Raw genomic sequence first — 16,898 nt, 5'->3', positions numbered from 1 at the left:
TGACATGGCAGCATCTTGGGTGACGTCACTGGGTTTAGGTTCATCATCTGTATACAGTCTATGTGTGAAAAGCAAAAATGGCTAATGATCATTTCTATTGTGTGTTTCTGAACAATGAGAAAATCTCGGAGCAGATTTCGTGAAGAATTGACACTTGCCCCCGGATGTTAGATCAACAGACTCAATCCTTCATGGATCAATTCACATATTTTAGACTATTTCTGGATTTTTGTCATCTGTCGTGCACCAGCTGAAACTTCATAAGACCCCTGCCCCCGACCTTGTTCATTTTGTTTCCACGTTTTCACTATCTTTGCTGCCTGCTGAAACTCTTCTGATTTCAACAACGATCTATCTGAGCTGTATTTTCCACCTGCACACTCACTCTAAACTTACTTTTTTTTTCCAGGTATTATCCCTCTGGAGCGCTTATTCCTGAAAATTTCCAAAACACACACACTTACACATCAAGGTCTGGAGGCCCACCGAAGGCAAAAACAACTCCCAGTCTCCCTGCAGACCTCCCCCCCTCTCTCCTAAACCTCCTTTCTGCTCTATCCCTCCTTCTCTTCCCTCCTCCTCTCTCGGTCCCCTCGCTGTCACAGTTTTTCCACTTTCCTTGGCTCCACTTTACGACCCTCCCTCGTTTGGAAGAAACTGCTCTCGTTATTTTTTCTCTCTCTCACTTGTGAATGTTTATCCGGCTTGAAGATTTTTCTAAGTGTATGGGCTCTAAAGCAAACGCCGTTTTTCTTCACAGTTTCGTCCTCGGAAGTCGCTTTTTAGGTGAAATATTTCAGCTGCAGAGAGTCTGCGTGTTCCTGGATGCCAAGGTGAGTAACAGGCTGTCAGCGAGATAACAAACAAACAAACAAACAAACAAACATAAACTAAACAAAACAAATATAATTTATTGCTTATTGACCTGTCAATGAATGCACCTTTGTTTAATTGCTTACTCGTACACGTAGCGTGTAGGCATGTGCTGTTATTGCACCCCAGACGGCGAAAACGTCAGTTAATCTCATGAAATAAAAAAAGGATAAATTAAATATGATTCATTCAGTTAAATACCGATTATAGATCACTATAATTTAAGAATATAATATTCGTGGAGTCTTACTTTTGGTACTTCATTTTCAGACAATACGTACTTACTTTTACTGGTCGTGTTTTCATTTATTCATGTTTCTGAACGTGTCTTTACATTTCTTTGAATACTTCGGCTGCCACTGCTTTCATCAGATAATGTGCATCAATATTCAATAAAATCCCCCGTAAATCTGCAGACGACCACTTTCATACTGCTACATTACAACATAATACACATGTGAACATTATTAGTGAACTTGTCCTCTAAATAAGATTTCACGTTTCTGTGTCCTGAATGTATTTTCTATGTTGAATCATAATCACCAACAGTAAAGTCGTCTGTTGGGTACCATGAAGGTGTTGGAGCTGAATTATGTGGTTGCTGTTGCGGTTGATTTGAAATCACATTTTTACATTTTTGTCTTCATTCATGTGAAATGCATCGTGTACACTTAGCTTTGAAAACTATACTGGAACAATCTACTCAAACTTGTGATTGATTATTAGACATAAAATACCTTTGAAGGTCCACATTTGTTGGTCAATATTTGTAGCACAAGATGAAATATGAAAAGGCAGCCTGTGTTTAACCAGATATATAAAGAAAAAATTGGATTTTAAAGTCTAACTGTGTATTAAAGTTGAATGAGAAGCATTTAATTGATCCTGACGAGTCCCATTCTGTATCTTTATTGTAAACCAGTGATTGCTGTAACCTCAGACTGTTAAGGTTCTGGGTTCAAACCCCAGGAAATCTCAGGAAGGCTTGAACCCAGAACTGGATGTGTGTCCAAAAACATCAATGTTAAATGTTGAGACAGATGAGGAGTAGGACAAGTAGGACAAGAATAATCAGAAAAGATTATTCTTGTCCTACTTACAAACTGTCAATTCAGTTCAATTCAATTTTATTTAACAGCGCCAAATCACAGCAACAGTCGCCTCAAGGCAGATAGACAATAATACACAGAGAAAAACCCAACAATCACATGAGGAAACACTTTGGTGACAGTGGGAAGGAAAAACTCCCTTTTAACAGGAAGAAACCTCCAGCAGTCATGTCACATAACATCTGTCACATATTAGTCATACTTTTTTCTTTTTTAATTAAAGCACTTGTTTAAATGAACTCCTGCCGTTGTGTCACCGCTTCGTGCACTTGCACACTTTTCCTCCCGGGTGTGTTTTTTTTTCTTGGCGTCTCTGCCTCTGCTTTGAAAACGTTTCCAACTACTATCAAGAGACAGCGTGACTCAAAAAAGCTCTGCTCGTCTGGCATGTTTCCTCCATCAATTCATGGCAAAGGAAGTTGCTGGGAGTAGTTCTGCTCTTTTCTCATCTTCCTCTGTTCTGTTTGATCTTCATTAAGCCGTTCAGGTTTCATCCCTGTTCTGGAGCACCTCTGGGTCACAGAGGAGCCGTGATTCAAGCCAGTGAAACGTGGCGGCAAGGTGGCTGCAGCCAGTAGTGCTGCGTGTGTGTACAGCGCACACATCCTGATGTGATGGTGTGTGAGTCAGCGTTCGTGTCCTGTTAGTGAAGTTAATCAGATGAGGCAGATGGAGTGTTTTCTCTGCAGATGTGAGCGGGTGCAGTGGATTGTTTCTCTTTTTTTGGGCATGTGTGAAGTCAGTAACACAATAATGGATGTTTATAGCACTCTGATATGAAAGAGCGCGTTGATTAAAAGGAGTTTGATTACACTGAAAAGGAGAGAGTGCAGCACATTTCGGGAGGGCGGGAGACGAGGGGGTCACTAGCTGAGCCGCTGGATTAAAGCGAAACCAGTGTAGAAACCTGGCTTGATGACAAATTGACATGTTTATAGTTTAGAGCTTTGAAATGTTGAACTCCTGCACATGCATGTGCACTGTTTTGGAAACAAAATGCACGTTTCCTTTCCTCTGTGGAGATGTAAAATCACCGTAAATCACCGTAAATCCAGCAGTTAATGTCTGTGACTTGTGAATGAAAAGCTTTTTGATTAAGGGGCCCTGACATCTTTCGACTCATAAACATCTGCATGGAAGGCGAGATATGATTAACTATCAGAGTAAATCTCAGCCACCTGGTCTGGACTCCTGACCTCACATCTGCTCTGGCAACTGAAACACCTCAGGAAGTCTCTGACTGCAGACTGAACTTTGTGTGTCTACAAATATTCCTAAAAGCTCATTTTTAAAGCTCATATTTAATCAATAAGTTATATTCTGGCTGTTAAAAACGAACTGAAATGGGGCGTCTTTGTTTTCCGTCAGTGCCCTCATATGGAATCCTCATTGGTTGACAGAGTGTCTGCCCTCTTGCAGACTGTTTCGGCTATCAGTGGCATAATAGTGACCCATTTTTTCTCTCTGGTCAACCAACAAAAATCGCCTCCAGTCTGACAGCTGGAGATCCGGCTGACTGAACATCTGTTTGTCCAGGAGAGGACTTGATTTCAGGCAGGCTATTGGATTTGTTTTGGTTAGAGATGACACCGGCTAGAGACACAAAGAGATGAAGTGGAACTGGAGAAAAAAGGGCTCAGTTTAAGTTACTGGATCCCCCGGTGCTTGGGCTTTTCTAAAATTTATTGTGCGACTGCATGGGGCAGCCAGAGTGTCTGCACATTGTCTTTTGAATGTCACTCCTTTTCTTGACAAAGTCATCCCTGATGGCCACACAGCACAATGTAACATCACAGTCTGAAGGCTTTGTTTACATTATCCATCGAAGCACGGCTGCTGCCATATAGAGTTACGTGCACGCTCGCAGATTAGTCTTTTGCACACTGATGCCATCTTCAGGAGTTATGCCCTGACTTTACCTGGGCTTATATGAAATATATCTCAACATCACACAACATTTACTGCAGATATTTGTAGGTGTGACTCTTTACACTGGGTGTAGTGGACTCATGAGGTGATTTAATAATATCGTAATGGCTCTCACTGCGATGTACGCCTTAAGGAGAAACTTCTGTGGCTGCGAAAAAAAAGAAAGTGCTACAAACGAGTTCGTCCTCTAGAGTCGGGCTCCAAAAGTGAGTCAGTCCTCGTAAACTTCCATTGCCCAACTTTACAGTAGAAATAATATGTCTGCAGACTGGTGCAATGTTGTGTTTGCGCATATTAGAAAACTAAGCAGTGGGCTGCTCACTTTATTCTCTAGTCCACTGATAACACTTTGATTACTTTCCATATCTGCAAGTCTTCTTGGGTCAAAGGGATGTAAACGTGACGTTGAGATTTCGTGTGTCTGTCTGTTGTCTTTGACTGGTCTGCTGAGATTTCAGATTACAATACAACAAATACGCTTGCGCCTGCTGTGCTATCTCCAGCTGTCTGTAACAGAGAATCGAGGCTTAAGTCTGCATTTCACTAGCAACACTTAGTCTCTAATTTCATAAAGGCAGATGTCAAAGTGAAGGTTTGAAATGGTTGACATCATGGCCATCAGAACATTGCAAGTTATGAACTTAACTGTGGATTTGTTAGGCTTAATAAATGATGCCAGTGGAACAGCGGTGGGTGCTGTGTTGGTGCAAACCACCAATAATGGGAAATTTTAGTGTCAGGATGATGACCAGGACCAGTTTCTGTGGTCAGAAGTGGTTGAAAATAGCTTCTTCAGAGCGGATTTGTTCTGAATTTTGAAACTTTCAAACTAAAGAAGTTTTCTTCTAATTCATTATTGATTAACTGAATTCTTTTTTTCATGTCTTGCTGAATAATTTCCATTATGCCTCGCATTTTTATTACTGGGAAGTCAATTCATTATAACATTATTTTAATACTACATTTTTCACTCAAGCAGTTCCAGAGATTGAGGTTAAATACGTTCACATAAATCATTAAAAGCACCGTCTATGATTATGTTAAATCACTATTCTACTCATGCTCTCCCTTTTACGCACTGGCGACAGAGTCTTCCCTATTAAAGTTCAGAAGATGTAAAAAGTGGCCTGTATGAACTTCAAAAAGTTATTTTTGATGTAAAAATAGTCGTCAGGAAAACGACAAAGAGCAAAGGGAATTCAAAAGAAGGTGACGCTGGTTGAATATTCCTACCACAGGCTTATATAAGGCTCTCAACCCCATGTGCTCTGCAGCCGTGCAAATAATTTGGAGCAGATTGGAGCGCGGCCCTCCAGCTCAGGGGGTTTGGGTCGCTCGCTCTGCTCTGGCACCGGAACAGCTTCATTGGGCCTCGGCTCAAATAACCAGTTATAAAAAGTAGAGGTCGAAGGGTTTGGAGCTGGAAATGAAGGAGGAGCCAGGGGCGGGTTGATGGAGTGACCACAGACTACTTGTACTGTGGTGAGGGTCTTCCCTGAAGTTGCTTATGTCGGTGGTTGTTCTGGGTGGTGGGTGGAGCAGCCGTGGAGACATTGTTCATTAAGACTTCGTGGGCTTTTGCTGGTGTCTGTGTCTTTGTAGGACGGCTGGAACCAAGTGAAATTTGAGATGTAGAATTAGAAGAAATATGGTACCAAGTTCACAGCCCAGGAGGCTTCTCGCTCTTTGTCTCCACCACTGTGATGAAAACGAGGTTATGTTTTTGTTATTGTTTGTTTTCATAGCCGCTGAAATCAGCCGTGCGGATGGCAGACAGTGTTTATTTTGTCAGCCATAAGAGAAAATATGACTTAACCATGCAAGATGAGAGGTTTGCATGTGAAAAACAAATGGCCTTTATGTCATGCTTGGCACCACGTGGACATGAACTGCTAGAACTCTCGATGCTTTTCCTGAGTTCAAACCCAGATCCACTCCACCAGCTGCGTTAAGCTCCGAGTCGTCCATCTTGCGCTTTATGAGAGACGTATTTTCTTCTTTTTGTCTACTTTGTTTTTTTAGGGCCACTTCTGAAATACAAACCTAGGCCCCAATATAGACAAGATGACAGATTATCAGCATACCCATTATTCAAAACAACACGAGCTCTGTGTGGAAAAAAGAGTTCTTTGTGGGGAAAAAGGACACTTAGAAGCCAAGTGGCGCTTGCTGTTGGAAAATGCGAGAGCAGCAGGTCTGATAACACCTTTCAAGGATTCTCTTTTATGTGTCGCACTTTTTTCTAACCCCAATTTATTTTGTTTACATGCCGGAGGAAGCGAACATAGAGATGCAGCCCTGGATGTACAAGATGTTTCCTATCTGCTTCCTATTGTTTGTCCCTGTTTTCATTCCTGTGGTGCTCTGCCATAATGAGTGAAGACAGAGCAGAGGCAGAGTGGACCTGTGGGGCTTCTTTTGCCCTGTGCATGAAAATCTAAGAGCTGGAGAGCTGAAGTTATTAGCTGCAGACAGATGATAATGAACCAGAGATTTGTAGTCAGTTAAAAAGTAATAAGAAAAGCATGCTATCTTCAAAGACATAATAATCAGTAAAGTGCTGACAAGATACTCAGCGGTAGCTTTTGAGTTTGCAGTGTGTTAACCACAAAAGTGGTCTCTTGGCTTGCTCGTTAATTGGTAAATAGTTGAAACTAATTTCCAGCAGTAGTTGAAAAGCCTGGAGAATCCTCACTGTGATGGAAAAAAAAACCCTCAGTGACTCACAGACAACCTGCTGTGTTTCCTGCTGCTTCTGTTTGCCTCTGGGCATCCCGAAAAAGAAAAAGTGTTAACAGTTTCCCTCGACTTGGTTTCCTCCAGTCGTGAACATCATCACAAGATGACAGGCTCCTGCACCTCTCTCCCTCCTGCCATCCTCAGTGTTTGCCCTCCCACGGTGTTGTTTGCCCAGGATGTCCTGTGCGGTGGCTTGACTCTGGCTCTTGTCTCCTCTTTGCTCCCCGTCTTCCTGCTGTGTTAAACAGATATGAGTGTGTCGTTGCAAGAAGCCCCAAGAGACAAATGTGTTGCACAATGCAGATGACCATGCCAGGGCTTTCAATTAACTACAGCACATTCTGCAGAGCCCTCTTTCATCTTTCGTTAGCCGCAAGGCAGCCAAACAAAGTGAATTAATGGCACCACCTGTGGGGGCTGAAACAGTTTCAGTCTAGCGACACTGCTGGGAAAGCACGGAGAAACAGACTAAGTAAAGGAACATCTTGGAGAGTTCACCTTCAGGGTAGCACACGTGGCTCAAGTTTTTCAGTGAAGAAAATAAGGCTCGAACTTCCAGATGCTTGCAGAATGGGGCCCATCTGGAGAGAGGGAGCTTTGGGGCTATATGTGAAAAAATGGCTCTAAAGTGATCACTTTAATAAGTTACAGGTTTCCACCTAGTCCTCCAAAAAGGCAGCACACCATGTGCCAGTGGTAGGACTGTAAATCAAGCTCTTAACTTTTAGGAATTTACTGTCCCCAGCTGGACTTCCTGAAAATACAAATAGAGAAGCAAAGTCAGAAGAGATAATGACTGAAAATGACTCTGGTGAACTGTACCTGTCCTGGCCTGCTGCTGCTGCTGCTGCTGCTGCTGCGTGCATATTGGTCCAGGACCTTAGTGTTATCTGGGTACCATAGATACGTCGGACCACATTGAGAATCCATTGAGATGCACATCTGTCTTCCAGGATGCAGCTCCGACTCCCCTCTACCACCCTTCACACACAGGTTTGTTTGGTAAATAACTGATTCACAGCTGGGCGTACAAGTGCCTCAGTAATCACGCAGGAGAAAAAAGAACTGAGTGGACCTTAACAGTTTTGAAAAGTTGACATTTATCTAAAAAGATAGCCACTAGACCAATGTATTTATTTATTTATAAAGTATTTAAATACACTAACACTCCAAAGTCAAAAAATTGCCAAAAATTGTGCATACGAGATAAATGTAGCTTTAAAACTGGTCTTACTCTTAGATTCAAGAAGTTTATTGTCATATACACGGCAAAACACGAGTGGTTACGCAGAGCAATGAAATTCTTCCTTTTCGAGAATTCAAAGTGTAAGTAGTTATGCAACACTGTCACAGTGGAAATATATACAGAACACGGAATATTAAAATTGTTTATATTGTATGAAGTTTTATAATGTTGTATATAAATGTACAAAATTGCAAATTTAAGGGTCAAGATCAGGTCAACAGTATGGATGGACGGATTGTTAGCTAAACATACTTGATATAAAATCTCCAGTTAAAATGATAAATGTAATGCTGCAAATTGTTAGCTGAAGTATGAATAAACAACTGAAACTGCTAGCTCAAGATGTCAGATAAACAAAAAGAAAATGATGATAAAAATTATTAATAAAAGCTTAAAAATCATTATCTAGAAGTTCTGCAGCTAGGAGGTAAAATTAAAAGATAAAGGTATGGATGAAGAAATTGTATTTTGGGTTTGGGTATAGCTAAACTAGGTAAAATGATTAATTAAAAGAAGTTTATTAGCTAACAGTACGGCCGGCAGTTAAAGTTTTTAGCTGAAAGTTTGGATGAACAAACAGTTTCCAAAATTTACTGGATAAAAAGTGAAACTTTCAAGCCAAAAATAATAACACATTCTCACTGATAAATGAACGAAGTACAGATTTTGTTTTAAATGATTGTAAATGGACACATTTGAAATGTGGCGTAGATAGAAAACTCCCTTTGAGGAGAATGTGGTGAACCTTGAAAGCACCAAGTTAAGTCTTATTTCAGGTCAGTCCTGGGAACAAATAGCAGAGAAAAACATCAACAACAACAACAGAAACAGATAGCCACTAGAGCTCAAATCGTTTCCAGCTTGCAGCAGCTGCAAAGAGAAAAAAGCTGCCATCCACTCACATTGGATGTGTTGTCTTAATCAAAACCAGATGTGGCATGGTTAAAATCTGTTACTGTAAATGGCTCGCTGTTTCATTCTGCAGTGACTCAAAGACTTGCATAAAAGCTGCTGCATGGGAACGTTATCCGCAGTATGAAAAATGTTGTTCTTAAATCTACTGTCACAGTGAGGATCAGGCTTCCCATGATGTTACTCAGACGCCACAGACATTCAGAGGGATCAGTATAATGTTGTTGGTCACCAGACCCCCCAAGAAGGCACATTTTACCCGAAATATTTAGTCACAAACAAAAGACTTGTCACAACTGTTTTTAAACAGCGGGTCCTGATCTGTATTATCGAGAGCCTTAAAATAATTGTATAATTTTGAAACTTGTTCAGCTTCTGTGCTTGTAGCTGTTGTGGAGATTGATCGCCAAACGAGCTCGGCCACCACGAGGGCGAAGACCGCAAGCTGTAAGCAAGCTGCACGTTCTTCAGCCAAAACAAAAGACATAATGGAAAAAAGAGAAAGCCCGTGTCCCTGGGTGCACGGAGATACATGGAAGCAGGCCAGGTCTGTGCGTGCACATCTGTGTTTATGATGGTGTTGAATGGTGAGTTTCGTGCTGACTTGGCACTTTGTGGTTCAGAGTTTTCCGTTAGTGGCTTCGGTGTGATCGCCCGTTTCCCCTTGTAAGAAACTACAAGTCAAACAAGTGATTGGAGAATTGCATGCCAGCGATACATCAGCAGTCAGTAAAACAGATTGAGATTGAGTTTGCATATCTCACTGCACTTGATAAACATCCAGATGTGTACAATGCAAAGACTACAGCTATTATAAAAGAGTCTCGTGTTACAGCCATTAGGAAAGCATGTCAATATTTGATGTGCTAGTAAAATATTTGCTAACACCAGCCTCAAGAAATGTTGAGGCTGGTGTTATGAAGCTAATTGTCTTACCCCAAATAAGCCAGAACAAACAGCATTCCACTCACAGCACTTGAAGACTTCCTTGTCTTCTAATGCACGGGCACCAGCAGACTACTCAGACCTGATAACGAAAGTTATCCCTGCATGGTCGTCTGACTGCATTGTGCAGAGCTTCTTGTCATGTCAGGAATGTTTGGCTTTTTTGGTGTTTAAATTCTCCAAGAGTGTTTGGGGGGTGAATCAAATCATTGTGTGTTTGTCAGGTATAACACTTAGTACCACCCTGTACTAATCCCAGCTCTGGAGATACTTCTACAGCTGTCTTTTTGTTCTTTATTCAGTTTTTTATTTGTTTTCAGGGCTTGTTTGATTTCTTGTTTGTTTGTAAGTCTGGACAGGGAGTCTTTGATAAAGATTAGTTGACTTATTGTGGAGGACAGTTCAGCAACGACTCTGGTGTCCTCTGTGCTCTTAGTATTTCTTCAGAGCCTTGAGGTTTTTTGGGGATTTTGGTGTGTTTTATCCTCCTGAACCATTCTCCACTGACATGCACGTCTCTGAGGAAGTCTCTGTTTCTCACTGAATAATTCATCTTTCTTCTGATTGTGTAATCATTTCTAAGATACCTGATCTTGTGCTGTTGGGTCTAATCTTCACAAACCCTCAGTCCAGCACTTCTCTGACTCTGGGGAAGCAGAATGGCAGTCAGACGTCTAACATTTTCTTTAACACATTTTTTGATTCCCACTATGACTCCGTCCGTTGCTCAGCAGTGTTTGTTTGGAAGCTGAGGAACAGCTAAATAGTTTTTTAAAATTATGATGTTTTGAACAAATGAGTTAATATGATCACAATCTTCATCTTTACAGTTTTATATGTTTTACATGTCAAAACTTATTGTGTTTTGAAATGTTTCTAAACCTCTTAAAAAAATTAAATGTCATCTCAGAGTCTTGGAGTCTGCTGTTAATAGATGAAATGAATAAAGAGGACTCAGAACTTGTCTAAACAGCTGGTTGCTAGTTTTCAGCAGATGATATTTAAAACATGAGTAAAAAGGTAATTAGTTTGGGACTGTTTTTGTAGGGCTAAAAACAAACTGTACTTTTGTAATGGAGCAGGATGTTATACCAAATACGAAGTCGCATTAAAGTTGAGTCTCTGATGAAGGGAGCATGCCGCCTAGTGCAACAGTGTGGCTCAGTTTGTAGTAGTTTTTGGACAACAGGGGGTTTCATAGACTTTGGTTACGCATTTAGTAGTAATATTAGCTCATTGTTGGTTTTGGATGTTTCTACATTACAGTAAGAAAATTATTTAACATTATCAAATGGATCCTTGTCAGATACATTAAAAACACTACTTGATGTTTGTACTGGTGGGGAGAAATGAATGTAAACAGTGCTGTAATGGAACCACACAAAATTAATTAAGAAGACATCCAGCATATTGTCCAACAGTGACAAAGATCAACACCAAGCCCAAATAAGCATTAGAGAGAGGCCTAAACAAGTGACACATTCAATCGGTGCTTGTTTGTCTGTTTAATCTAATTAGAGACGTTATTCTCTGATAAAGGAGCTACTCAGAGACATCACTAACAACGAGAGTTGATGAACTCTCTAAGACTTCCCTTGAGGCTTTCTTTGTTTTCATTGGCTCATCCAAAAATTTCAAAGGCGCTCGACCCTGTGCCCTGTTCTATATATACAGCGCGCTAATAAAAATGAATCAAAAGTGTTGGCTGTAGCTTCATGATGGAGACACAGCAGCTTTGTTTCCCACAACTTTCTGACCCTGAACGAAGAGGACAGAACATTTGTTTGAGGCAGTAATTAAGTGAAAAGAAACATCTTAAGATAAAAGAAATCAAATTTCATGGTGTAGAAACAACAATGGAGCAGAGCCTCTGATGTTTAAAGAGAATTAGGACCAAAACATCAGAGGATAGCGTGATTAAATGTTATTGAGATCCTGGGGACAGTGTGAAGTGTCAGGGAGGTGTCACCACAAATCAGATTAAGTTCTACATAATAACCTTTGCAGTGTGGTGATTGTATGTGGTGGAGAATGAACACCCGCAAAGGTGGGAACCCTCTTGGAAGTGGAAAAAATCAATGGTTGCTGCTGATTCTGTTGATGTTTTTTTAATTTGGGGAACAACTGTGAGCGCTGTCCAGGGTTTGAGTGCTTTATAAGGGGATTGCACAGGTTGCCTGGTGGGAGGCAACCTGTCTGCCATCAATCACACTCTGACTCAGACTGGTTGCAGTCACTCTCTTAGAGAAAGTTTTCAAATTGCTGCCATCTGAGTCAAGTCAAGTCCGTTTATTTATAAGCTTGTTAAAAAATAACAAGCATTGACAAAAGTGCGGTACAACAAGACAACAAAAGCAATAAAAATAACACAATGTAGAAAAACGGACGGACAAAAAATAATGTCAAGGCTCGGTTTTAATAAAAATGAGTTTTCACATCAGTGCACATCTTCTGTGAGCTGCCAGCAGTTAAAGCTGTCTTTGAAAACAGATGCTAGACCTCCACCACGACCAGTTATCTGTAGGTAATGGAAAAAATGACAGTAAGGTTGAAGAGTTCAGAAAATGGGCTTAACTCACCAAAAATACGCCAAGTTTCAGTCACAAGTAAAAAATCCAAGTCCTGGGAGGTGAAGAAGACCTCGTTAGCTGTTGAGCTGGTGTTAGACAGAGTCAGCGTGATCGAGAGTGACTGAGATGGAAGACCTAGTCGGGAGGTCCGGTGCCACCGGGTTTATCCATTGGTAGGGAGGTTCAAGGGAGCACCAGGAGGTGAAAGGGACAAGAATACGGTGTTAGGGAAGTCAGTCAGTCAACTCATCTGCAACACATCTCATTTCATCAGTGGACCCAACTCAAGTGGTTTCTAACTGGTTTTATTCTGTTATATTCATAGACAGTAAGAGCAAGGATGCTGAGCACTTGTGTCATTTCACAGTTACGTTACAGCATCACTGCTTGTAGAGGAACTGCTGAACTTCTGAATGAATTCTACGACCAATAGAGTTTGAATTGTTGCAGCTCTATTGATTATCACTGCCACGTTGTCACAAACAGATCTAATTGCATGTAACTGCCACCTTCATCTTGCTGAATTCCAAACCGTTCACAGACCGCTTTTGGTCTGATTGCGTTTTGTTGCTGCTCTTTTTGTTTGCTGCAGTTTCTTCCAAGATGGCAGCTGACTGCGAGCGGTCGCAGACCTGCTGCCTGCCATCAAAGGCAATGAAACTGCAACATGTTTACACGTGGCTGTGATCGTTTTGTCCTTGCCGTTGTAACGTCACACAACCAAATGATTACAAAACATACATTTAAAAGTTGAAAATTTAGCCTTGGAAATCAGGTCCTTTTTGATAAATCACTGAAGAACAATTGAGGGCATTTTAGAGCTGCCATAATTTAAATTATTGCTATTTTTCTAGCTAAAAGGCTCAAATATGAGAATTTACATTATAAAAAAAATATTTTGGCACATAGGGAGTCTTGAGGATGTCAAGCTTAGGCTCCAGGATATTGAGTCACTGAGTAATTACAGTGTAAATCTTTTATAATTTCTCTGCTTCTATAAACTAATCAGATATAATTTAATCGCACTGATATTGATTTATGAAATTAAGTTCGATTAGCCCAGTCATTACAGAGTGGTCTTTTCTCTTGTTTTTTCTGTTTCAGCAGTTTGTTCCTTAAACATTCAGCAGATATTTGGAGTGTAGAAATAAATAAAATTTGAAGTAAACTAGGAAAAAAGAGGAGATTTGATTCAATTCAGGGATGTGTTTTTACAGAACAATGCATTATAGGAAAACACTTAATACTCGAAGTTTAGAGCATTTCCTGAATGGTTGCAGTCGGCAGACAGACAGTAGTAAGCAGGACGAGATGGAGAGGAAGTGCACATCTGAATCAACAACTGGCCCGTGAGTCCACCAGATCAGCCAGGTGCCACCGCCATTAGAAATATCCAGCTCAGATAGTTGCAGCAAGAGCCACTGACGTCTGAAATTACTATTCCTATTATGTGGTCAGTGGTTGGATTTAGTTCAAGACTCTGTGGCTACAGGGATGCTTCACAGTCAGTCCAAAGTCATCCTCAGAAAACATATTCTGCCAATGAAATTACTTTCTATGTTTTCTAATCTTTAGAATTTGAAGGTGGTTTAAACAATCCATCCAGGGCACTCGTCTTTGTTGCTCCCACATCTCAGTGAGTGCTTTCTGTAGTACAGAGATTTTTAATTTTATGTAGAACGGTAGCATGGAACAAAAGGAAGAAGTGACACAAAACGTGTCATATTGCTGAATCCAACTTCTTTGAGTTGGCCTTTTGACTCTTTACGTCTCATTAAATGACCAAGTCACAAACAGCTGTACATCAAAGGTCAGAGACTCGTGTTTGAATACATATCCAAGACTCACTGTGGATGCAGATGTCTTATGCAACAAACATCATATTTTCCCACATAAAACAACCATTCTCTGGTGATTGCACGTGAAGTGACTTTTCCAAAGCTCCTCGTGTTCGTTTTTCTTACGAGCAGCCCTGTAATGTTGAGGCTTTTCTCCTCTGTTCTTACTGTGCCCATTTACAATGCAAAGCTATGCTTTTTGGTCACAGTTTGTGTTTTTTTTTTACAAGGACTTTACTCCAGCATGATCCACAGAGCTTTAGAGGACATATAATTACAGCGCTGTATGGTCATGTCCCCCAGAAACCTCAGCTAAAGCCTCCATTTTGGGTTTTCCACCATTTTCACTCACTAAGGTTTGCATAAGACTCTTGTTTTAAACACAAGCCAGACATGACTTCAATCCAAGGTGTTCAAGTCTGTGTTTGTATTTATTTTGGTCCACAGAGGTGAGTCGGGGTATTTGTCACACTGTTTTTGTTTGTTTTTGCCGACTTCTCTGACTTCTCTGACCAATGAAACCACAGTCATCCTGCCTGCGGTTATGGTGTGGAGTGTGGCGGACCAGGCGGCAGTTTACACTGTGGCTCCATGTACGAGTGCACGAGCCTCAAACGTGTCGGAGCAATGCAGCAGGGAGAACGAAGGGAGAGCAAGAGGACTTCAACTGGCAAAAAGCCCAGCCCGTCACAAAAAACAGTCTAAAAGGGCTTATTCTGTGATAGTAGGAATGCAAGACCCACACCAGCAAAAATAACTGTTGTTACATCCCAGATACGCTTCAGATCAAATCCGGTCTCATCGTCTAGGTGACATAACTCCTGAGTAAATGCATTCTAATAGGAAAGTTGGAAAAGAAGGAAAACAGGATTTGTTTTGATTCTCAGCAAGGTAGCCGTTCATGCTTAAGAACAGCGCTGCAGGACTTAATGTGGCAGGATGGATTAAAAGTTTTAAAGTTTCACTCATGCTTACGTTTGCTTACATTGTTACCTCGGGGCTGGTGGGGCTGCTTCTGCTTTTAGAGTGGGAAATCCAAGTAGAGTAGATCACTCCAGATGAAAATTCTGAAACACCAAAACAAGTCTGGTATTTGTTTGGGTCGAGCAGGGTTTTTTACCTAAATGACCAACCAGTCCCTTCATGTATCACTTGGATTTACCTCAGATAACAAAAGGATGAAGCCAGATGACTTTATCAAAGCCTGCAGGGGAAGGAGGCAGCTGTGAACTGCTGGGTCCATCAAATGTTTCACTTTGACAAAAGGGTGACTCTTGCTTGTGACTGTTACGCTTTAAATTTGTTTTCAGAATAAAGTTTTGCTACAGAAACACCATCAGTTCAGGTTCTTTCAGTGTTGTTGCAGTTGCTGCTGTTTGCTAGTAGAGGCCTCCAACTCTGTGTGAACTTGTGTCGATGTGCTCGACAAGTGGGCCAAAACAAAAGCAGCACTATAGTGACCTTATCACACCGTCCTCTGTTATCCACTGACTCTGTTCTCTGTCAGCGTGGTGACAGAGGCTGTGACAACAACTGCACCACCTCCTGAGCTCGCTCGTGAAGTGGCTGTCCAACAAAAACACACACAAACACACACAGATCGTGTCTAACAACTAGTTTATTCTGACGGAATAAAGGGAAAAGGTGTGGTTGTCAAGTCTTAAATCTGTTTCTGCTTTATAACACATAAATAGATTAAACTTTTGTGTCTTTTGTATCCAAGCTTTGAGGTTACAAACTTACAAAAGATTTCATTATAATTGTGGAGTTTTTTATTAATGGTTATGTTATGTTTAAATCTAAATATCTGTGTTTGTGTGATGCAGTTTTCAGTATTTGTCTGGCTTAGAAAGATGTTAAAGTGATATAGGAGTTCAGATTTTGATGAGTTTTGATTATTTTGGCAATTAAAAATCCAAGATACCCAAAGTCCAGAAGGCAAAACAGACAGAAGTCTGACAAGGAGCTCAGTGAACTAATAATAGACACACAGAGAGCAACAGACAATCTGATGAGGACAAAGGGAAACGCAGAACTATATGTATGTATATGTAGGCATGATTGGAGATGAGATACGTGTGGGAACATACACAAACAGATGAAATTCATGCGGACGGGAGCAATAATAGGATGTAAAACCAAAACAAGGCACGAGAAAACTTTCAAACTAAAGCATAACCCAAAGACTTACATGCAGACATGAAGAAACACAACAAATATAGCACAGACCACGAGTCTGTAGGGGAGCTGATACAAATGCTTTCTGTCAATGAGTAGATGTGCGCAGAAATACAGTTTTCCTGCATGGTAACAAACTGGTCATGGAGATTATTCTATTCTATTGTATTGGCCACCAAGGAGCTGACAGTATGGTAAAGCCTGTACAGAGTACAACACTACGACAGACACTGTGAACTCACAAATCCAGCTGCTGTAACGTTACTGTAATTTAACAATAAACCTGCAGTTTATCAGAGAGCTGCCTTTCAGAAGTTTGATGCTTTGCTTCCGTGTAGAGTTTCTCTTGAAGGAAAAGTAGTGAAAGAAAGTAAAGTAATGTTCAAGAGACACAATTAACCTCAGCTCTGGGAATCTAAACCTGAATGAATATAACAGGGGGCCAAGATCGAGGAGGGGGTACATAGTGAGTCCTGCTTTTCTCAGTTAAATAAATTACACCAGACCACAAGCCGAGGCTGCCAAATGAAAACTGGCCTGATGTTGGCACACAGATGAC

General features: G+C 40.9%; 1 protein-coding gene across 1 annotated transcript in view; it reads left to right on the top strand.

The window, feature by feature from the left end:
• Positions 1–580: 580 nt before the first annotated feature.
• Positions 581–16,898, top strand: part of pear1 (platelet endothelial aggregation receptor 1) — a 60,129-nt gene continuing 43,811 nt past the window's right edge. Inside the window, exon 1 of the mRNA XM_085423885.1 lies at positions 581–833. Coding sequence (XP_085280011.1) covers positions 826–833 — 8 coding nt within the window. The 5' untranslated portion in view covers positions 581–825. The remainder of the gene's footprint in view (positions 834–16,898) is intronic.

Source organism: Rhamphochromis longiceps, linkage group LG11, assembly GCF_057381845.1.
Source record: "Rhamphochromis longiceps isolate RC_006_pf linkage group LG11, R_longiceps_female_GT1.1, whole genome shotgun sequence".
NCBI lineage: Eukaryota > Metazoa > Chordata > Actinopteri > Cichliformes > Cichlidae > Rhamphochromis > Rhamphochromis longiceps.
The sequence above is the reverse complement of the archived record's forward strand: the minus strand, read 5'-3'. Positions and strand labels throughout refer to the sequence as shown.